The 23,961-nt window shown below is 35.8% G+C and overlaps 4 protein-coding genes across 4 annotated transcripts; 1 reads left to right on the top strand and 3 right to left on the bottom strand.

Moving 5' to 3' along the window:
- The first annotated feature begins 1,180 nt into the window (after window positions 1-1,180).
- On the top strand, window positions 1,181-10,678 carry LOC140810261 (uncharacterized). Its single transcript, XM_073168134.1, has 7 exons — window positions 1,181-1,811; window positions 1,926-1,997; window positions 4,649-4,682; window positions 4,889-6,168; window positions 7,596-8,170; window positions 9,644-9,749; window positions 10,079-10,678. Exons 1-6 carry the CDS (start codon window positions 1,702-1,704, stop codon window positions 9,706-9,708), a joined length of 2,136 nt encoding a protein of 711 aa, XP_073024235.1. The 5' UTR covers window positions 1,181-1,701; the 3' UTR covers window positions 9,709-9,749; window positions 10,079-10,678.
- A 1,767-nt stretch (window positions 10,679-12,445) lies between these two features.
- On the bottom strand, window positions 12,446-13,132 carry LOC140810260 (F-box/kelch-repeat protein At3g23880-like; the record flags this gene model as incomplete). The annotated part of the gene is made up of 1 exon (XM_073168133.1): window positions 12,446-13,132. A coding segment is annotated over one exon (687 nt), but the record flags the coding sequence as incomplete, so codon positions are not given.
- An 877-nt stretch (window positions 13,133-14,009) lies between these two features.
- LOC140810259 (E3 ubiquitin-protein ligase WAV3-like) lies at window positions 14,010-15,134 on the bottom strand. Its single transcript, XM_073168132.1, has 2 exons — window positions 14,978-15,134; window positions 14,010-14,818 (listed from the first exon to the last, which is right to left on the bottom strand). Exons 1-2 carry the CDS (start codon window positions 15,132-15,134, stop codon window positions 14,010-14,012), a joined length of 966 nt encoding a protein of 321 aa, XP_073024233.1.
- Window positions 15,135-16,822: 1,688 nt separating this feature from the next.
- Window positions 16,823-17,299, bottom strand: LOC140810258 (uncharacterized). The gene has a single exon (XM_073168131.1). The coding sequence runs from the start codon at window positions 17,297-17,299 to the stop codon at window positions 16,823-16,825; it is 477 nt and encodes a 158-aa protein (XP_073024232.1).
- Window positions 17,300-23,961: the final 6,662 nt, after the last annotated feature.

The following is a 23,961-nucleotide window of genomic DNA, read 5'->3' as shown; positions in this document are numbered from 1 at the left end:
TATGAGGGACAACCAATGTGCACAATATAGCTAAAAAGAACTAAAAATAGACTCAACATAAACATGAAAGAATTAGACTCAAAATGAGACAATAAAATATTTAAAATCGACACATCAACCTCCCTTACTAACCTTTTGCTCGCCATCGAGCAAAATAAGTTATAAGACACAACACTAACTAAACAAAAATCAACTCATTTGTGAGTTCATGTTTCAGTTATGCCTCACTGAATATGCAACATATTTCTCATCACTCAGATCAAATCGAAGCGATAAATTCCTCACCACGGGCAACTTCTATAATTGAACAATAAGCCGAAATCGAGTTTTTAAATTGCCAAGAACTGAAACAAAATTTCAGCAAGGTGCAATGGTGGTGATCATGCGGCATAAGTTCACCGGGGAAACTCGGTTCGTGATGGCTCCACGCAAAATAGGTCGGGTTTGGTCGGAAAGTGTTATAGAGTTCGAGTACCGCCTTCCTTATGTCAGAACGTTGCACAACGTCAGTAAAACAGTCGGAAATCGAAAGGTTAGTAAAGCCGTGCAGGCGACGATCGCGCCTAGGGTTTTCGGGTTCGTCTCAAGTCGCTATTCTGAAAGCTTTTTTGAAAGAATTTATAAAATATTTTATATAATATTTTAACAATTGTTTCAAGAATAAATATAACTCCGACTTGACAATTATTTATAATTTTTTTATATAAATGTTTTTATGAATAATATTTTGTAAAAACACTTTTATAAAAACGTTTTATAAGTAATTGTCTAATCGGAGACATATTCTTAGAACAATTTAAAATATTTTATAAATTTTTGTATATAATATTGTATAAATATTTTCAAATGGATTTCAGAACCGCGACTTGAGCTGAACCTGAAAACCCTAGGCCTCCTCACCTGTGCAGCTCAGTTCCTCGCAATTTCCGGCTGTTTTACTGACGTTGTGCTTGGGTTCCGACATAAGGAAGGTTGGTACTCGAACTTTAGAACACTTTCCGACCAACCCCACCTTTTTTCACTTTGAGCCAGCCGTGAACCGAGTTTCTCTGGTCAACTTTTGCCTTGTGACCACCAACATTGCACCTTGCTGAAATTTTGTTTTAGTTCTTGGCGATTTTCAAGCTCGATTCCAGCTTATTGTTCAATTATAGAAGCTGCCCGGGGTGAGGTTTATTGACTCAATTTAAATTAATTTTGGCTCAAATATCACTTCATTATTGGTTAATTACTGGGTTAAGACTTAAATCGTAGTTAAAAGAGTTGATCGACTTCTTGGTATATTCCGGCGATAAATTATTATTGAACTAGTAATGCAATTATCTTTAACGATATTTCGAAAATTATGCAATCGTGTTGCGAATATTCTAGCCAAGAAATATTAATATAGTGAATCTTATTAATTTGTGCGATTTAAACTAAAATATATGAGCTTGGGCATTTTAGTTGAAAGTCGTAATTTTCTGAAATTTTATAAAGCCCAAGTTGTTGATTGAAATTAAGGTTGATGATTAATCGTTGAAATAAATTATCTGCCACAGCGTTAGCAATAAAACTAAATATAATGCTCGTATTTATTTAAAAGTTGCTGATTTTAATTTGCTTGAGCTTCGCAGAAAGTTGCTACTGGTAATTACGGGAATTTTTCTAACTCCTATTTCGGCAATTTTATTTTTTAAGCTTCCTTCACAACTCGACTCTATGGAAGAGAATTTTGAAGGACTGACTGAAAGAGGATGGCATAAGGAAGATTTTAAAGCTTTGACATCTCAACTTAAGGAGCGTGAGTCTCTTCTTAGGCTCAAGCGCCGGTAATTAATTCTTCCAACCACTTTTCCTTCCATTCCTTTTGTCTCTTAATTATATTTTTATGTTCATTCTTTTGACGCATGTTTTGTAATTAAATATGAAAAATTACTTCGTAGATGTTTGATGGGTCTATCTTTGTCCAAAAGAGAACAAGAACGTGCTGAAGAACTACTGCCACCCAATGATAAGTATGCACAAAATTTTGTTTTTCTTTTGTTTTTGTTTTCATGTGAGTGTATTTTTTTTAAACCTTTTTCAGTGTGATGTGATCATGGTGGAGAATTCTAGTTTTGGGGGTCATTATTGATCGAGAAAAGAACACTGTTTAGAATCAGCCTCTAAGAATCCCATACTGGTTCAACAAGAAATCGTGATGTGGCTAACAAGTCTAGAAAAGCTCATCTACCTAGAAATCTAGTTTTATGGGCTTGGTGTCTTCTTTCGAGCTTATAGCCTCCTAAGAATTGTTGCGGTTTTTTTTAAAAAAATTTGTAGATGAAATATTTTAAGGTCAAGTACTATGATATTGTCACCCTAAAACAACTATGACTTTCGATTTGTGCTACTCCAATATGTAGAGTGTCCCACACACATTTTATAGAAATCGCTAGAAATTCTTTCGTCCATATAATACTCATCTTTGATTATGTAGGAAATTCCTAGTATAGATTTTCTTTGTTTTTTGTGTAATTTTTGTTTTCTATATCCTTTTATTATTACATGTTGCTTTGTGTTTAACATGTTGATTAATTGGTAAAAATTCATTGGATAAATGTGAAAAACTTGATGTATGAACTATGTCCCTATATTTTTTTTATGTAAATTGAATTGCTTAAAAATAGGTTGAGCTTTAGATAAACATATGTTTTGATGGTGAAAAATTCAGACTCCCTGTTATGTTAACTTTAATAAAGCCATACGATCACGTTTCTAAAGAGAAACTGTACTGGCTGTCTGGCTTTGAAGGTGATCCTTTAAATCTCTAAAGGTTTGGCATTAAAGAGAGTTTGAGTATTCTTTACTCCATGATTAACACATAGCAATGAGTATGAAGTTTTCACTGTCAAAATATTTGATGTGTACTGTGATAGTGGTGATACTTTGAAAGGAATTATTAGACTTAAATTGTAGATGACTGAAGTAGGGATGTGACTGAAGTAGGTTTGGACAAGGTTGGGTTTGGGTAGGAGGTAACACAAAACAACCACAATGTTTTTGATTGGAATGTATTTTAAATTATGTTCTTATATTACTTGCCGACTTGGAGGAATATTTTCAAAAAACAAGAAAATAATAAAAAATTATTATTAATAACCCCACTGTAAAATCAATATGATTAATAGAAGTTTTTGTTTATTTTTGTAAAAAGACCTGAGTTTTTATGTGAAAATTTGTTGATTCATTTTGACATTAGGGATGTGTTAATTTTGTCATTTTAAAAAATAAAAATAGATTGTCAATGTGTTTATGATATTGAAATATTTGCGCTTACGTTTTTTTTTTCTAAAATGGGGTTTGTTATTATTGTCATGTGAAGCCTTACCTATTTTTAAAATAAATTTTATAATTTTCCCGCATAATCATATTCTGTCATTTATCATCATATCAAATCCGCAATCAATGCATTTGTATTTTAAATTTGGATTATACTTATTTCATATTTTATCACGTGCAGTACGTGAGCAACGAACTGCTAGTCTTGGATATGTTACTTCATGTTAAGCATGCTGATAAATTTGCTTGAGTTCATAAGAGAAATATGAAAAACTAATATGTCCTTGTATGTTTTTTTTCCTGGGTTTATTGAGTTGTTTCGAAGAAGATTGAATTCTAAATAAATCAATATTAACGTTTTGGTGAAAACATCACACTCCCTACTATCTGTTAGTCACAATAACCAAGTTTGTGAACAGAAACTATACTGCCTATCAAGGTAATCCTTTAAATCTATAAAGATTTGGCTTTAAAGAGTTTGAATATGGTTTTACTCCATGGTTAACATATAGCAATGAGTTTGAAGATCTGTGTCAAAATGGTGGTTATTTTGAAGGGAATTATAACACGTTAAATGTAGATGGTGAAGTCGGGATGTGACTGGGAAGTGGGGTTGGACAAGGTTGGGAGTTGAGGTTTGGATATGAGGTTACACAAATAATCATGATGTTCGGAATGAATTTTAATTTTATGTTCTTATATTACTTACCAACTATGAGGAATATTTTTAAAAACAAGAAAAAAAAAAAATTGTTGTCAATGACCCCATGGTATGATCAATATGATATATCAATTTTTTTTGTGCATCATTTTTTCTAAAAAAAGCTTGAGTTTGCTATGTGACAGTTTGTTGCTTTATTTTGATATTAGGGCTGTGTTATTGTCTTTTTAAAAAAATTGTCAATGTGCATTAAGCCTTCGGGTGTATGTTATGAACTTGAAATATTTTGTATTTTTTTTTGCAGAAAAGGGTTTTGTTATTATAGTTAATTGTGAAACCTTTTCTATATGTGTAACCATATGCTTCAACTCCATAATATATTAATTTTTAAAATAATATTATATACTTTCCCACATGGTCATATTTTATCATTTATCATCATTTTATCAATCAATCAATGCATTTATATTTTAAATTTGGATTGTACTTATTTCCTAATAATTTTTGGCCACACATTGCATTTGTGCTTTAAAGTTGGCATATTAGTGGATTTTTTGTTTTTTCCTTGATGATATCATTGTCTTTGATGTTTTGATAAATGCGGATCCGGGTTTTTTGGAAACATTTTACTGATTTTTGAGTGAATAATAGTGGTGAAGTGTTTTTACTCTCTTTTTTTGGCAGGATTCTACCTGAGTCATTAGTTAGAGAGGACGATGTGAGTTTTCTTACTATACTGTGTTATAACACTTGAAATATCTTATTATTTTTTAAGAGAATTGGACTGGTCACATTCTTTTGATCCTTTTATCACATGCTTCGTGTAGTGGTTTAATTGCATACTTTGAACACATGCGTGAATTTACATTCTGCATATGGAGGTTATTTTGTCTGATGTTCTGGAAATTTGATGTTTCATTCCAGATGAACTATGATGACATAAGAAGTTGCGTAGAAAGGGGATATAATGCATATAACTGCAAAATGGAAAACCATGGTGTTCTAGAGGATTTACAAATTTTTAATTCCCACGATGATCTCAAAGATGTATTCTTCCTTCTTGATGACATGACAAACAAAGGATTGTATTCTTTCGTTGAGATACTCACGGGGGGATTAGTTAAATACGAAAAAACCAATTCGTGTATGAAGAAGTTAATTAGAGAGTTTCTTCCTGAAGTTCTTGCTGATAAGAGTGACATTTCCAAAACAAGATTGAAACATATTTTTCAACTACTGAAAGATATGACAATTTTTCGTGGGTATCAGGCGGTTTGTCCAACTCCTTCTGAAGCTTATTGCGCTGCAGGTATCAAGATACTGGATGGGCTTGAGGACTTCCCTTTTAGAGCGTTAAGCGCTATGCATAGGAAGGTGAGAGGAGTTAGGGGATACATCCCAACCCTGCAGTCACCAAAATCTGGATGGAGCCGTGATGGTTTAATCAATATAATTAGGAAAAAGTGCATGAAGATGCTATTGGATCTTAGTAATGGTAATGAGCCTGCAGAATCATTAGCTGGGGCTTTGGGAGTTGCTGGCTTGACGTTAAAGCTGATGCTTAACCAGCCTGCTGCAATAGAATTTAGGAAATTTTCACCAGAAATCGAAGCATTACAAATTGACATAGCAAGGGCAATTTTCTTCATAAATGATCCGAAGAGAGTAAGCTTGATAGAAGTGAGAAGAGTGAATGTTTTACTCTCTCCTAATGTTGAGATGTCGATCAGAAGTTTACGCAGGGCTGTAAGGAATTTATTGACTGAATATCTTTTTGAGTGCAGCGATATGGACAAGGTCCCAAATTGTTTACTGGAAACTCTTGACATTATCATCAATAATAGATCTCGACGTCCACGTCTCAGAAGATCGCCCTCTTCAGTTATTCATACCAAAGAGTTAGTGGAGGAGGAAATACAAAAGGAGGTAGAATATGTATTAATTGTCAGTGCTCAAGCAAAAGAAGTTGTATGGAACATTCTACCTGAGTATGCATTTGATCGAGATTTTTCTAACGCATACATGGAGGATTTAGAAAAAAGTGATATCCTCTATATATCAGATGACGATGAACAAGTAAGAGAGAACCCTCAGTATGGTGGACATTATTCTCATGATTCATATTGTGGATCAGAAAGCATTTGTGAAACTTCACCTGTATCAATCAAGGTTGTAAATGGCGGGAGGCGGCGGCGGGGCGGTCGGTGACCGCCTACCGCCTCGGCCGCCTCGGCGGTGCCCAGGCGGTGCCTAGGCGGTTGAATTTTTTTAAGTGTTTTTTTTATAGGTAATCATGCAATATAATCATTTACATGTAAATGTGCAACTAAATAATGTTTAAACACAAAATATAATATCATTTAGATAATGTGCAATTAATAAAGATTCATCATCATATTAATTATCCAAAAAACTAAGTTTCAATCATCATATTCATCATCATATTAATTAATAAAGATCATTTACCAAAAAACTAAGTTTCAATCAATTATCCATCATTAGAACAAATAGTAGACTAAATATAACTAATCTTCCAAATCATCTACATATGCACCATCTACTACATCCATGATCCTCTCATCATCGGACTCAAAATCAACATTTTCTTCATTCTCCTCCTCCGATGTATGTAAATCTTCGTCAAGTTCTCTAATGGGGATGTTCCTTGCACTCCTCCTTGGATGTAGCACTTCAACCGCTCCCGAGGCCTCCGCTACCATTCTCCAAGTAAGTCCTGAACCCGGCTCGACCTCATCTTCATCACCGTCATCGACAAGCCAACCTTGAGCTTCACTAGCTTGAGAGGATAGAAGCAAATCTCCACCCATTTCTCTTTTACTCTTCTTCTTCATAAGATTAGCATTGAATTTGACATATACAAGATCATTCAATCTTCATCCTATAAACTCTTCCTTTAATAAGCCTCTTACACAACTTGCATGTGATCCAATCCCTTTTCTCTTTATTACACAACACTCCATATTCCCAAACAATATCATTAGACTTTGGCTTAAATTCTAACTCCGGTTGTTTTTCTTTTTCCGCCATTAATCTTCAACAATAAAGCAATAATAAAATAATAAATTAATAATAGGAAAAAAAATTGATTTTTGGAATCAAAAAATCTGAAATCTTAAAAAAAAGTATGAAAAATGATAAACATGCAAGACCTAACCTTAATATTCAGACTGCGGGCGGCGGCGGGCGGGCGGCGGGCGGCGGCGGCTGCTGTGTAGTGGTTGAGAGTTGGGAGGGAGTTGGGAGAGAGTTGGGAGGGAAAAGTGAAAACTAAAAATAAAATAAAGAAGTTAGGTGGGTTAGGGTTTTAAAATTTAAAATTGTTGACTTTGACTAATTTTTAAAATTGTTGACCAAAATTTTAAAATTGTTGACCAGTCTTGTTGACTACAACTTAAAATTTTGACTGAATGCCTCGCCGCCGCCTCGCCCGCCTCGCCGCCGCCTCGCCGGCCTCGCCCCGCCTGCTCGCCGTCTCGACCCGCCTCGACCCGCCTACCCACCGCCGTACCGCTTAAACCGCCTCAAACAACCGCCTCATGCATAGGCGGTGCGGTCGAGGACCGCCTACCGCCTAGGCACCGCCTAGGCGGCCGCCTCGACCGCCATTTAGAACACTGGTATCAATGGCTAAATCAAATTTCTTTTCCCCTCTTCTGTCCTCAAGCAGTAAGTTGGATGTACCTCTAATGTCTTTTCATACCACAGAAATGGATCCGGATAAAAACCATAGTTTTGTTCATTCCGCAAAATGCGGGGACTCAAAAGTACTAGATTGTTCATTCACAGATACGAAACATCACCTACCAGGATGTTTTGGGGAATGTGGATTGGCTTATCCTGATCCTCTTAAAGCGACAATCAAGAAAAAGCTATTTTCTCTATCTAACTCACCTGACACCAGCCACAATGAAATTAGTGGTGGAAAGACTACAAAATTCTCATTTTCCACCTCGAAATTAGAATTTTCTGATGCACCAGTTGAACAGAAAATCCCCTTCCCTGAGCAGAGCAGGAGTGTTAATCAATACCTTGAGGTGCAGGAAGCTTGTGATGCCGTGAGTATGGTCTCCTATCAGTTTATAGGTCATATGTTGGACGAGCTTGCTAAGATGGAAGGCTTAGAATTACATCAGTGTGATAGATTATACCTCCAAAGTAATGCTTCAGTTCTTAAAGATTCCGAAGGTAAAGTATCCACATCTGTCCTTATGTTTATGATACAAGGAGGTTTTGATGGTTAACATGTCTTGTGCTTTTAGTGGTTATCTTATGTTGTGCTTGCCTAATTTGGTGAATATGAAACTATGGTTTCTATGGACCATATTGTATTTTTCCTGCAAACTCTATAGGCCGAAAATCAATTTTTTTAAGGTTTTAAAGAAAGCATGTTTGTTGCTATTCTCTATGGGTACTCGTGGACTGCTTTTAAACTGCACTATGAATTTAAAAATATAGTCTGACATTTATTTCAATAGGCATCCATATTTTATTTGTCAAGAAGTTCATTACCTTTACAATGAACCATCGTAATTATATTAGTTGAGAATTTAATCTAAGTTCATCCACTACAGTTTTACAAAATGCTCAGTCCCTTGTAAATCCCTCAACTATTTTGTAACATTTCTGCATTTATGTACTATGCCACCTGGAATTTTACAAGAGGTGGTCTTCTGTTTACGGAAGATAATTTTCTTTTGGAGGATCACGTGTTTTCAGACTTGTCTTTTAGTATTCTTAAATAGTCACACATTTATGTTTGTATTTTAAGTAATACATAAGCAAATAGATTTACAGCTATGTATTTTTGTTTGAATAAGTTTTCTGTAATGTACGTTATCAACATCTCTTTTTCAGAGCAACTTGTTGTCAGGTTTTTATTTGCTTTTTTCCTCTTGTGTGTTGCTATTGCTAATACCTAGTTGAAATTATGCGGTTGCATCAATGTCCAAGTTAGTACATTTCCACATTTTAAGAACATAAGTTACATCTATGTATTTTTGTTTGAATAAGTTTTCTGTAATGTACATTATCAACATCCCTTTTTCAGAGCTTTTTGTTGTCTAGTTTTATCCTCTTTTTCTCCCCTTGTGTTTTGCTAATGCCTGGTAGAAATTATGCGGTTACATCAATGTCCAAGTGAGTACATTTCCACATTTTAAGAACATAAATAAATTAGCAATTGTTCGAAGAGTAATTAAGTTTTTTGATTAGGATGGAATCTTATTTCTTAAGTTGAATAAAGTCGATTACAAGTCACTCTTAAGGTCTAAACCTGATGAAAATTTGCTTCACTAGTTAAAAAGCGTTCACAGTCAAGGGCTGTAGTTGTTCTAAAGTTGTGTTGTGAAATTTGTTGATACGTGTTGATCATTGTTAGGAGCTACATAGTTGAAATGTAAGGTGTTTTGGAACATAAGTTATTGCTCTGGTTAGAGGAGAATGTTGGACACACTGACCAAGTTACATAATTCTACCCCCATTGAAACTTTGTTCATATTTAGTTTGATTACCTACTCATTTTTGCTTTCAAAATGCTTAAATTATTTTTTTGGATTGCTTTGGCTCGATGTGATTTATGAGTTAGAAATTTCAACCAGTCAATTTACCATTTGATGATTTTATCATATATTCTCACTATTCTATTGTTTTCTCCTCCAGATTCCCCACACACTTCTTTAGCAGCCAAGTTCTCAAGAATGTGGAAAGATGCACTGGAGCGCTGACACTTCTCATACAAGATCATGAAAGTGTGCCTTCGTGAAAGGTCAGTCTTGTTCATCGTCGATAACACCCCCACAACTCGAAACATCATGTCAAATTCTGTTGACTTATAAACAACACCACGAGAAGCTGTCATGTTCCTGCCTTGCTGAATCGTTATATTATGAAATGGTGTTAGTTCTATAAATAAAGGATTCCTGCCTTGTATGTATCATTAATTGTGGAAAATAGTCATCTGTGTGCTAACGTAGTGAGAGTGGTGTTCTAAAATTTGACCAAAAATATAATCTAAACTTAAGAATCTCTGGATTGCACATTAACAAGGCATACAAGTGTAATAATTCTGAAACTGGAGATATTGTTGTCATGAAGGTTATGGCACCGATTGCAAGGTTTGGTGGCTCGATCGCTGATCTGATGATATGAGATTCTATGATATTGGATGTTGGACCAAAAGAAGAATGGAGAAGAGCGTATGAAGTTGGGAGTTTCTTAGGTCAGAATGCATTTAATTTGTTGGTAATAAGCTCTAGATTGGGGATATTTTGAGGATGCTCACCAGCTGAGCCAGAGGGCATTGCTCCGAGAGATCATGTTTATCTTATCGTACAGCCGTCGAATCTAAAAAATCGGATACTATGAGGTTGCTCACCAGCTGAGCCAGAGGGCATTGCTCCGAGAGATCATGTTTATCTTATCGTACAGCCGTCGAATCTAAAAAATCGGATACTAGTTGATAAATAAAAGCTGGAATCACGTCACAATGGAGTATTGTACAGCCGCCAACCCAAAAACATCCGAGCTCTTTCCAGGCTAAGATTCAAGGGTGAACTCAGAACAGCCATATGCATCGCCCCGTGGTATTTTTGGAGTATCGCTTGAGCACTTCACAGAAATATGGCATGTAAATGATGTGTGAATTGGAGGAATATTTGATTGTTTATAGTATAATTTATTAACATTTTTTGAGTATCGCTTGAGCACTTCACAGAAATATGGCATGTATAGTGTGAATTGGAGGAATATTTGATTGTTTATAGTATAATTTATTAATTTTTTTTGGGGAAAAATACAAGAATTTGAACGGTAGTGGCTAGTAACACTGTTGGGCCAATTGCACACACGGGGTGCCTAAAGATGTCCCCATCGAGAAATGGAAGGTAAGAAGTGATTGATAATCCCGTCCCGTTTGTTGGATTAAAGAAACCAAAATTGGTTTCTATCATATAAAATTTTATTTCCAGGCGCATGATGCCGCATCTAACAATGATTCCTATATTTTAATATATTTCCTCATCCAAATAATTATTATTTGGTCTGCGCGGACGATTTTATGACTGGCTAGTATGTGGGTTTTTTTTTTAAATATTATAAATTATAAGATCATTATAAAAATATGACAGTCTCGGATTCATATTTTTTATTTTTTTTAAAAAAAAGAAGAAAAGAAAGTCGGGGCACGGATTTTTTAAAAAAAAATAAAAAGGAGATCGATGACTGTTTTTGCAAAACCGTCGCTATTGGCAACAGTTTAAGTAAAGACCGACGCTAACCAAAACCCGTCGCTATTGGTGACGGGTATAACCAAAATCCGTCGCTAAGGCAAATTCGTGAGACACTGTCACGAATTCTAAGAAACCGTGTCATGCGGGTATTCTTACCATCATCGTCGAAAATAATTGTTCCTCATATTCATTCTCGCAACTTATTTTCTTCATTCGATTTATATGTGCAATATCCATCTTTTCTACTTCTATCATATATTAATATTATTTGTTGATTTTATCGCCCATTTCATTTGAAGTTACAATAATGAGCGGACCGATTTGCCACGAACTACATTTATGCATTTGATTCAACTTGCTGCCTACAAATCACATGTATGGATAAAGTTGTTCACTTAATTTCTTGTGTTCATAAGCCACTTAATTCTCTTGATTCGGACCATCTCCAACTCGAACAACCCTTAGTTTATTTTTCTCACCACGAGACACTAACCTTATTCAAATGTTGAATCCCCACTCCTCGATACGTCGTATTATCACTATAAACTCGATGATTCTTCAACACGCGAAAATTCTGCACCTTCTCAACTGGTCTTTACGGTTCACTCAGCTCGAACAACGCTTAGCTTCATGTACAGTTTTAAGAAATTGAAATCCATCCAACAAGAAGCGAATAAATTTTTTGATATGAAACTCACATGCATGGATAAAGGAAATTTAAAGTTATGGCTTGACCCCTTCTCATGTTGGCTTTGGAGAAGTGGCATCCAACTTTAGATACTATGTGCAACACGGTTTACGTACAATATATCAACCAGTATAATATATATATGGACAATTTCGAAACCATAGATTGCATTTAATTAAAGAAAACCGTTTTTGAAATCATCTCTAAGTTTTCAAAAAGGATGATCATCAAAAGTATGTTTATTAGCTGAATAGTCTTGATCATATGCTATCTATAGTCCAAAACTTAAGTTAATGTTTACGAGAGCTTATTTTAAGTGTTTTTCAGCTTCTACGTTCAATTTCTAAATGTCTCATCTGTTGAAAGTTTGGAAATACTTGAAACTCTTTTTTGCAAACATTTCTCTATTTCACGTCAAACTTTCGATGCCGATACAAGGATTTTGTAGTTTAAATTTCTTAGGCACTCTTGAGGCCGATAACCATTTTTTACGTCTATCCAAATTTGAATGGCCAAAAAGTTATCATATAGTTGTAAATTTCTTAATTATACTCTTGTAATAGATATCCTACCATGAGTCCAATCCGACGACTTCCACGAATCGTTTCTCAAGCTATAAGTTCTGGAATAGGGTGTGGAATTTAGCTTATGAACAATTTGCAAGACTTTATAATCATCTGAAGATGCATCGTAACCGAACCCGCAGGGTTCCCGATAGCTGGCTTGCGGAGAAGGTAGTTGCCTACACTTTCTGATCGCCGGATTCCACACGAAGATATGACCTGTGAATAGATAAACTAAACAGACCAACCCGTTACAAGAACCCACCATCTGAATCTTATCATCTCGGTAATCCTTAGTGAAATCACACTGCTCATAATCTACATGAGGAAGTTCATAAAAGATACCGTTAAGTGGGCAAGTATAAAGTGCAGTAGCAGTGCCGAAGACGAGTCTTCGGCGGCGAGTAGTCGAAACTTCGAGATAGTTGGTCTCGAATTCGGGGCTGGAGATGAGGAAAAGCCAAGATTTCGAAACACATCTGAACCTGAGAAGAGACTTCACGGGGAGCCTCGATAAGATCTCGGCGGTCAGGTCATGTGAGATTTTCGAAAGGATTTGATTCTTGGGTTCCCATTGTTTTTCAAGAAAAGAGAACACCGAATTGTGAATTGCGTGAAAATTCACAAAGTGAATATATTGTTTAAATAAGATCGAAGTATTATAGTTGAATTAAACTAAAACTCTTCCATCGTATGTAGTAGAAATTTAAGATGTATACATGGAAAATATCTGGTGACTATATCTCCCAAGATTTCTTTGGTTGTATTTCCTAATATTTAAGAGAAGAAAATCATGCCATCAAATCTCATTTTACTAAATTTTCATATATACCAAAAAACCGATCTAAATATTACACTATTATTCGTATGACAATACCTTCAAACATTTAAGAAAATATATGGATAATATTGATAATTACAATATTAAAATAAGATATTTTCTAAAAAAAAATTGGGGTGAAACTACTTCTTTGAAAGCGGCTTCAAACAACTTATTTTTTTGACAGTTTATAAGCTCTTTGGAAAAAATTTGTCAAACAAATTTAAAGAGACAGCTTATCAAATATTTTTAAGAGTTTATACCAAACATATTTAACATCTTTTAAATAGTGGAACATAAACACTATCAAGAATTTAGTCTTATCTTTAATTTGAGTAGTAACAAAAATTTATCGTGCGAGAATTTGCAAATTTTGATCAAGGGATTTCAAATATAAGAGTTTTATGATAAATATGAAAACAAATCCTGAAAGTTTCGAATTACTTAAGCTTAATCAGAACCAATTAAGTGAAGAGTGAAGACGGAATGTTTTGAGGTCCTGTATTTAATGGCATGCACACGTAATTATATGAGAATCCACTTTCATAATGCATGAGATATCGAGAAACACTCTGATAACGTACACTACCAGCTAGCTTTGAAAGACAAACAATCCATCAGGTTTCAAGAAAGACATCTGATAAGCAAACAGAAAAAGTGTTGGTTATTGCTGAACTTATACATTTCAATTATCAAGCACCACAAGAGAACAAAACGCTAACAACACTCATTCTTTACTTGGAGGGCTGCCCCTTTTCTTGCTAAGTTGACCGAATTTGTTCACCATATTAGGTGTTCCATACGAATATACATATTCGAGAGCGCACCTTCGTCCATCACTTTCATACAATTCTTTACTTTCCATTTTTTCCTGCAAATCTTTCAACTGTGTTCCGAGACTCCTAGAAAATCCATAACCTTTTTGCCAAGATGAAGAAGCAGTAAGAATCAAACTTCGATCCCGCAGAAGAGTATGTGCGCCTGTTAAATCACTTGTTTCTGCCATTTGTAGAGCCTCAGTGACGCTTTCTACTGCCAGGAGATTGTTCCTTTCTATATCAACATCCTCATGTACTGTCATCTCACGTGGGGATAGAGATTTCGGTCTCCTTATGGTGACTGGGCGAACATCAATTTGTACCATCTGTTTTGACACGAATTCTGTGTAAGAATACGTAATATGCAAAAGGTGCATAGTGTTGGAATCATTTTCGTCGTCTTCAATACTCCCAAATACAGGGATGCTTAAGTTGACGAGAATATCTATGTCATCATCAGCACAAATATTCCCAACATTTATTGAACCTCGTGATCCTTGATTAGAGATTTCACTTGCATATATTTTTGAAGATATTGATCTAATTCGGACACCATGTGATGCAGAACTCACCCTTAAATGAAGCTCCTGACCTATCACTGTTGATAAACTCTCGATACAGCTTAGAAAAGCTCCTTTCACACATTCATCAGATTCAATATAGGAAAAACCACCTCCTAATACAACAGATATGGCATGCATTGAGAAAGGGTCATTATCTGTACCGAAGCAGAGTTAATAAACTGGATATGTTTGTAGCTGGTCATGATCTTCCATTCCTCGGATTTCAGGATGGAGAGAACCAAGCAATAGATGCAAATATTGTGGATGATGCCCAGTACGTGGAAAATGTGTGTCATGGTAACAAGTGTCCCTACCATCTGAAAATAACACGATGCCAGAAACTGGATCCTGGTGCCTCCTTTCATCAAGAATCTGAACTTCCTTCTTTAAAGCCTCCACAATATTGATGGAGCCCCTTGCGGAGAGTGAATTCACACACCATTTAGAATTTTCGCGCCCCTCCTCAGTCATTCTGCGCAAGGGTAAAATTCTCCGAGCATGAGTTGAAAATGAGACTATCGAAAGTCAGTGAGAAGGACCCAAATTATCGATAAAAAAGACAACAACACTTTTCAGGAGTGCCAATTTCGACCCATGCATGCTGCCACTGATATCTAGCACAGTAACAAGATCGATAGGACCACGATGGAATTGAGGGTGTTGGAACTTTTCAAGTTCTCAATCTGGATTTTGATGTTAACAAAACTTGTTATTGTGTTTCTAACATATTTACTCAAGTGTGAAGTTGCAAACACAAGAAGCAAGCTGAAACTGAATTCTGCACAAACTGAATTTCTGGCAAGCTTTGGTGTTTTGATGATATCTCCCAGCTGGATGATTCAAATGACAATACGCCAACTAGACTGATTAGAAAACCCAATTTGGAACAAATCGTATTTCACATCAGTTGGACAAAATCGGATGTTATCATGGTCTAACTGATCGCTCAATTACCGAACTGATCACACGAAAACAACAATCAGTTGTGTTTGAGCAGCTGCCGTATTGTGGTCATATCTCTCAGCTCGGTTATCGAAACGAAGCGATTCAGTATGCGTTGGAAAGCTAAGACAAAGATCTACAAATCATTCTTATAAGTCAAAGTCTGAATCGAAGCTTATGATGCTGATAAATGACGATGAAGCTACTGGTTCTGCACAAACTGAAATCAGCTAGACTGATTTCAGCACACCTGCTGAAACTGAACCAACTGCTGACCAACTGAACTGAACCAGCTGCTGACCAACTGAAATTGAACCAGTCCGATTGAATGACCAGTTGAGTTGACCAAAGTTGACCAGTTGACCAGAGTTGACCAGTCGGGAAAATGCCCAGCAAGCTGAATTTGACCGTTGCAATTCCAGAAACAGTACAGAAACTTTCCAACGGTCATATTCTTGTGTCTAACGTATATATCAGTGTTGGAGCCTATAAATACAACCTATTGAAGATCAAACAAGAGCTTTGGAAGGGGATTCAAAGCATGGGCAGTTAGCATGAAGAAATCAGCTAGTTGAGAGCACAAGCCCTTGTGTGAGGATACATTTGAGATGTAAATTGTAACTGATATATTCCTCACACACAATCACTCACACTTACACAAGAGAGTTGAACTTCAAAGTTTAGTTGAGTGAGTCTTGCACAAAGACGTAAAACTTGTGTATGTAGCCTTTGCATATGAGACATTAAACAATATGCTGATTGTGAGGTGCTGCCTACAATCTTGAGTGCTAGGAGTTCAGTTTAGGCAGTGGTGTAAGTCCTAGCTGAATGGGTTTGTACAAGGTGTTGTATAAATCAAAGTCTTCTAGTGGATCCTTCCCAAGGGGAAGAAGGGGTGACGTAGGAGTTGTTAATCTCCGAACATCCATAAACAAATTCGTGTCTATTTGTTTATTGCATTTACTTATCATTTTCGTAGTTTTTAAAGGATGCATTGTTGAAGTATTTTATGTGTTCTTCAAATACCAAAATATTGCATACCAAGTGTTTGATAAAATGCTTCAACTGAATATTTTTACTCATTCAACTTGCATATATTTTAAATGGTTTACAAAATATTTATTCGGTTTCTACGAAGGATTATTTCGAGTATCTTCCGCTTGGTTTTTAACCAAACTCGATTTAATTCATCGGTGTTCAATATTTCAAGAACCGAGCTATTGTAGCTCAACGGTGCTCCCCCGAATCGATCCTAACAGAGGGGACTCTTTTGAGGGTGGCGGTCCAGTTATGTTAATAAGAACATCATATTCAGAAACAGATTCCGAAGAAGCTACAGCGACCCGCTCTGGAATGTCATTGATTCTGACAATCTGCAGGTCAGCAGGTGGAGCAGAAGACATAGAATCCTCAGTGACCATAGGGAGCGATTCATCATCAGAAAATCGAATTGGTTCTGGCTCATACATAACATGAGAGTGAAATGGGACCTGGGATTCAGGAACTTGATTGAACGGATTTGGGCTGGAATTGCTATCGGTAACAGTGTTAGAGTTTGGAACATCATTCCATTCAGCTGGACAAACAGGACAAAGGTAATTGTCATATGTAAAACCACTGTTGCCTACGCAGCTAGAATGGAAGGAGTGAGCACACTCAAGAGTAACGACGGCCTGACCTTGCCCCCTTTCCATAGGCCCCAAGAAAATGGCACATTTTTTCTGTAAGGAAATTAAAATTGCAAGTATGTGAATATATGAAACTTTAACTTCTTCTTAACAGTTGATTTCAGAAGGTGAACTACAAATTACAAGAATTTTTGCAGATCACTAGGCTAGTCAAAACCGAATGTTAACCACCCCTCATAATGCACCAGTGTCACGCCCCGAGACCGGGGTTAGTCGACATCGGCGTTGTTTAACAATCACACAATCGAAACAACAAGCCTTTCGTAGCACGGTATAAACCGAACCAGTTTATATATCATAATTTCAATGAAATAACGTTGTCTTTACAATAACGAAATCCAACGAAATAGTAAATAATGCGGAAGCGTCTTACAATTTATTAAATCATAAATTCGAAGTAAATCCTATTACTAATCTGGCAAATCACCAACCCCAAAATTGATCCGTCTCTTCGTCCTCAACCTGTTCTTCGGACTTATCTGGGAGGGGAGAGTAAGGGGGGTGAGTATTTTGGGAATACTCAGTAAATGGGGGACTTTGAACACAACATAAAAGTTTTATAACATTTTCGAATCATAACATAAACGTAAAGCATGCTTTTCATAATCCTAACGTAAATTCCATAACATAATAACACTGCGATTTTTCACCTTTCATGGTTTACTGACGTCAGTCCCTAAGTTTTAATCCTCTAAGGGGGCGAGGCCATAAAACAGTTCTATCCCACTGTTAAGGGCCATATATTGGAATTCCACCCATTTTCAGGGAATCCTCACAGTGTCAAACACAAACGTACCAAAATTTCGTAAAAACGTATAGATAAAACGACGGTACTCGACCGTATTTTTAAACCAAAAACCGAAAGTTTAATATGCATAAAAACGAAATTTAAAACAGCCCACTTACTTGATTGGATGTTAAAAAAAACGAGGTTGCTTGGCTTCGGGATTCGGTTGCTACTCGTTCTTCCTTCCGGCGGCACTTCGGCTCGATATTTCTTGGACGACTTTGAGTATATTTTCGGCTAGGGAAAGGCTGAAATTTTCGAAAAAAATGCAGCAAGGGTCTCGAATTTTGGTGTGGGGATTTGAATAGTGTGGTGTGGTATTTATAGGGGAGAAGAGGGAGCTAAATTTGGTGGTTAAATCATTACCAAAATTCGTGCTCAAATCTCAAAAATTTGCTCCAATATTCCTTGCCATTTTTCGAAAATTATGCTGCTTAATTTGTGAGATTATCTTCCAATCCCATGGGATTTAAATCTTGATTCCTTTGCCCCTAATATTTTCGAAAATATTGAGTCCAAGTGAGGGGATTTGCTTCCAATTCTTGGCTCAATCTTGCATGATATCAATATCTAGGCACCACCATATTTGGGCAAAATAATATAGGAGGATTTTTTTCTAAATTCTCTAGCAATATTCATGCCTTAATTCTCCTAAAATTGTATGATATCTAAATCTCCTAAGTTCTCTTCCCAATTTCGAAATTAAGCATGCCTTGGTGGGAATATTATTGACTTGATAATTAAAATTTCCAATGTGCAAATCTTATTATTTCTTTTTTTTTTTAAAAAATCAAATCCTACAAATTTCCTTACAATATTAATTAGATGGTTTAAAGGAAATCTCGGTTCTCACAACCAGACAATCTCCAACAAAAATATGTTGCAGAAAACATACAGATTTCACTGTGTACAACAAAGAACACTACTAAATAAACGATGAAAGAGACCTACACTCAAATTGTGTTTAACCAGGAAAATTTTTCATAAAAAGTGAAGCCAACCAAGTTAATCGCCATAATGCATTTGTGAGATTATCCAACCATGATGAAAATTTTGAAAATCTTTAATAAAAACATTACATGGCTTCAAGATTTAACGAACACCGAGAAACAAGTAATCACTAAATCAATAGTGCCAACATTTATAATCCACCCAGTTGAGCATAACAAATAACCGAAGTTAATCATAATGACTAGAATTTTTCATACATGATAGAGCCCATTAAACGCAAAACCAGAAGAAAAACAAAGAAACTCAATCAATAATTCAGAAAATTGTACATTATCACCCATGGAATTCTTGCCAGTGACTTATTTCTTTTGTGCGCGCGCAATTCTATCCTTGAGCTTATTTCTGGGTTTTGCCGCTGCAGTGGAGTACTTGGCGTTGCGGTGATTGCATGGGTTTCTGCTTCAGTGGAGTGACGTCGAGAAAACAGATGGTGTCTATATGTATTTGGCTTTCTTTAGCGGTAAAAATGAGATAATCTTGTGTCAGTTGCAACTTACATCCCTATGAATAAAGAGTGAGTCTCATGTGACACCGTCTCACGGATCATAATCGGTGAGACGGGTCAACCCTACCCATATTCACAATAAAAAGTAATACTCTTAGCATAAAAAACAATACTTTTTCATGGGTGACCCAAATAAGATATCCGTCTCACAAAGACGACCCGTGAGACCGTCTCATACAAGTTTTTGACATGAATAAAATAAAAGTTTTTAAAAAATAAAAAACTTTCTGCAAAATTAATTATATTTAGATCCATGTGTTTTTTTTTTTGAAAAAAAGATCCTTACAATTTGAGTATTTTATTATCAAAACGACATTAAAATAAATATTTACAGTATTTAAGTCTTCTATCTGATTTTTGCACATATAAATCGAATGAAAGAAATAAGTTGCGAGAATATGAAAAACAATTATTTTCGACGATGATGGAAAGAATACCCGTATTTCTACTTAAAGGAAGAAAACACACGGAGTGACACGGTTTCTTAGAATCCGTGACTAGTGTTTCACGGATTTGTCTTAGCGACGGATTTTGATTAAACCGTCGTAAATAACGACGGTATTTATTTAAACCGTCGCCAATAGCGACGGTTTTTCAAAAACAGTCGCCGATCTCCATTTATTTTTTTTTAAAATCCGCGCCCCCACATTCTTTTCATTTTTTTTAAAAATAAAATAGAAAATATGAATCCGGGACAGTAAGTCCCGGATTGTACTAATTTTACATATCTACTCAATTTGTCATATTTTATAATGATTTTATTAATTTATAATATTTTTTAGAAAAACCCCTAGTATGTGGTTAACATGTCATACCAAATAAAACAACGCCACCGCAAATCCCTGTTTTGGGTTAAAAACCACCTCAAGATTAGGGTTTCTATCCCATTTAAGGGATGAGAATACACGAAGGCACCATTTGAATTTTGTGAGATGATATGATACATAATGTAAAATATATATATTAGGGCTTTTAAAATTAAACCATGTTATACATGAAAAAAATTCTCGAATCGAAAAAATTGGGTATTTATCACATAGATATGTATCAGCTAAGTTCATGAGATGTGATGCGATTGTGGATAATCAAGCTCCTAAGAAAGCATTAGATCTGTTAAAGTTGTTGGAAGGACCAATAACGAGAGGGAGAAACAAGAAGTTTAAGAAAGCTCTTAAAAGACTAATGTTGTGCTACCAAGAAGGGTCTACAAACATGACGTCAAGATTGGAAGGGTTTCGGGAGCATGACAACCAAATTGGAGGACATTGTAAAATCATTCAAGTGTTAAATGACAAAGAAGACAACAGCACCCGCGCGCGCAATGTACAAAAGAGGCACCGGAACAGAATCCGGTTCCGTGCAGATCAAGTGAGACAGTTGCAAGTGTCTACAAGTTGCAAGTTCAAGTGAGACACTTGAAACTGCTCCTATGTCATACTTCTATCACGAGAATAGAATTTCACTAAAATATTTTGATATATTACAACAAATTGTAATAATCCACTTCAGTTGGTCTTACACATTGCCAAGCTGAAACTTTTAGTCTAACAACTCTTTTACAGTAATAAACTGAAATGCTCTAACATGTAGCCTGAATGCTAATGATAAATGCAATGAATTTGGATCTTGAGTGTGCGATTTGTATATTGAGAAAATACCCGTGAGAAGTATCGCAACTGATTGAAGATTAAAACTTGATTGTTTCGTGTGTTTTTCTAGCCTTATTGAATGCATTTAATGACAAATATTCGTTAAATCGTCGTCTAGTTGCTTTATCTAACAGTAGTACGAGGTATTCATACTGTTCTGTTCTGATTCATATGTTCTCCTTCGGTACGACTTGTCAGTTTTTCTGCTGATACTTCAACTGATGATATGTCCAACTGATTAGAAGTCAACTGATCAGCCGATCAGTTCAGCTGGACATTATCAGTTCTAACTGATGTCTTATCAGTTACAAATTCTTCAATTGATAAGGTTTTTTTTTTCAGTCATCTCAAACGAAGTCTTCAGTTACGATTACTTGATTGTTCGATCAGTTAGATTCTTCAGTTATATTACCGTTTAATTTGTCAAACTCTGAAACTTATAATATTCCAATAATTTTCTCCTTTTTGGTATTTGACAAAACTTAGATTTTATGAATTGATGATAGAGAACAAAACTAATTGTAGATAAAATAATGTACACATTCGTACATATTCAGGAAAAATGATTTTATTGATTTTGAAAGAGTTAAGTACAGATTCGTACAAACATTTTAAAAAAAAGGACTCTTCGACTCAAGAGACTAAGATTATTTTTTAGACTTTTTCCGAGCTGGTCCTTTATCAGTTGGCTTGTCTGGTTTAGTTATCTTCTTGTTGCTTGGCCCTGTTGCCTCTCTCTTCTGTTCTTCTCCTTTTTTGTCAAAACCCGACACTCTTGTGAAGAGAAAGAATGATGAACGAACTTGAGCAGAGACTTCAGCCAGATGAATCTTAATTTTCAAATTTTGCACATTTGAAAAATGGCTCGCAAAGGAACTCGTCGTCGCACAAGAGTCCGTCGTACCCAAGCCCGTGAAGTGTCGTCGATTATACCGGAAGAGGATTATCAGTTGGGCAAACTATCCATGTTGTGGGATATTGAAAATTGTCATGTCCCCAAAGACCTAAAAGCCTTCGGTCTATATACTATTACTTGTAATATCATGCTAGTCCTAAAGAAGTTGGGTCATAAGAGATAAATCTATATATAGTTGTATGGAAATTGTGCTAAGTTGTCCCCCCAAATTGCAAAGGGCGATGGCCTCCAATGGGGTGCAACTTATGCATGTGACTCCTGATATGGGTATTTTTTTCAAGTGGATTTATTGGTGATATTGTTGTTTATTTATTCTTTAATTTAACATAGGGGAAGATGATGCCGTCAAACATATGATGATTGATATGATATTTTGGACACATGAAAATCCCGCTCCTGCGACTTACCTACTCATGTCAGGAGACAGTGATTCCATGTATGTAATAAAGACACTGTACATGGAGAAGTACAAAGTTATGATAGTGTGCCGAGAAAATAATCGTCTCTATAATCCTCCGATCACATCAACTACATGGGATTTGAATAGCTTATCCAGAGGAGAGATTGCCATAGGATGTGAATTTTATTTTTGAAATTGGTGTTGTAAGGTTACATTTTTTTTCCCTGTGGTTTGATGGAATGGGACTATAGAGGAGCAGCTATGTATGAACTAATTCATATAGGACATGACAACCTTATAGACGAGATCATTCAGTTGGAAGAAGATTCTACCACTATTCAAGGCTTGTATGTTTTTAGTTCTATATTCTCTTCTTCCTATTGGTTTTTTCTGTTTTCTCTTTGTTGCATTAATTTGCCATACATCACCCTTCTTTTGTTGACTGATAGGCCACACTATGCTACCCCTCTCACAGCTCATCTAGTCAAATGAGGACAAAGGAAAGTGCATCTTCTCCATTTTCTCATTATCGAGGTTACCAAATATAAATTAAATTTTTTGTGGTGTATTTATTATTGCTTGGTGTTATCATATTTCATTATATGAGGAAAAAGCTGGAATAATGATCAATGATCTTGTTCTTTGAATAATGTCAAGTGACTAACTCCTAGATTTTAAGATGTTTGTTTGTTTTTCAGTCAACTTGCCAAAACTTCATCCAGAAAAATTTATACAGCCTTAATATATGGAATTGGGTCCAGATCATGGTTTAAGAAAACATGCGCCTACGCGTCTTAGTAACAATCCTTCTGTATTTTGAGTAAAGGCTGGCCCAACCTCTGTATTTTTAAACAATCACATTCGAGCACACCAATACCACCCCCATCCCCCGGGTCTATATACTATTACTTGTAATATCATGCTAGCCCTAAAGAAGTTGGGTCATCAGGGAGAAATCTCCATATACTTGTATGGAAATTGTGCTAAGTTGTCTCCCAAATTGCAAAGGGCGATGACCTCCAATGGGTGCAACTTATGCATTTGACTCCTGGTATAGGTATTTTTTTGAAGTGGATTTATTGATGATATTGTTGTTTATTTTTTTTACATGAAATCATAGAGGAAGATGCTGCCGTCAAACGTAAGATGATTGATATGATATTTTGGGCACATGAAAATCCTGCTCCTGCGACTTACCTACTCATGTCAGGAGACAGTGATTCCATGTAACTAATGGAGACACTGTACACGGAGAAGTACAAAGTTATGATAGTGTGCCGAGAAATTAATCGTCTCTATATTCCTCCGATCACATCAACTACATGAGATTTGAATAGCTTATTAAGAGGAGAGATTGCCATAGGATGTGAATTTTATTTTTAAAATTGGTGTTGTAAGGT

Source organism: Primulina eburnea, chromosome 13 (assembly GCF_022965805.1).
Source record: "Primulina eburnea isolate SZY01 chromosome 13, ASM2296580v1, whole genome shotgun sequence".
Lineage (NCBI taxonomy): Eukaryota > Viridiplantae > Streptophyta > Magnoliopsida > Lamiales > Gesneriaceae > Primulina > Primulina eburnea.
Note: the sequence above shows the minus strand (reverse complement) of the source record. Positions and strands in the feature narration are given on the sequence as shown.

Bases quoted from the DNA above. Each gene is read 5' to 3' on its own strand.
- LOC140810261 (XM_073168134.1), top strand. From the start codon at position 1,702: ATGGAAGAGAATTTTGAAGGACTGACTGAAAGAGGATGGCATAAGGAA. The intron at 1,812-1,925 runs GTAATTAATTCT...ATTACTTCGTAG, and splicing joins CTTCTTAGGCTCAAGCGCCG to ATGTTTGATGGGTCTATCTT. The intron at 4,683-4,888 runs GTGAGTTTTCTT...GTTTCATTCCAG, and splicing joins CATTAGTTAGAGAGGACGAT to ATGAACTATGATGACATAAG.
- LOC140810259 (XM_073168132.1), bottom strand. From the start codon at position 15,134: ATGACTGAGGAGGGGCGCGAAAATTCTAAATGGTGTGTGAATTCACTC. The intron at 14,819-14,977 runs GTAGGGACACTT...GCTTCGGTACAG, and splicing joins CATCGTGTTATTTTCAGATG to ATAATGACCCTTTCTCAATG.
- LOC140810258 (XM_073168131.1), bottom strand. From the start codon at position 17,299: ATGGAAAGGGGGCAAGGTCAGGCCGTCGTTACTCTTGAGTGTGCTCAC.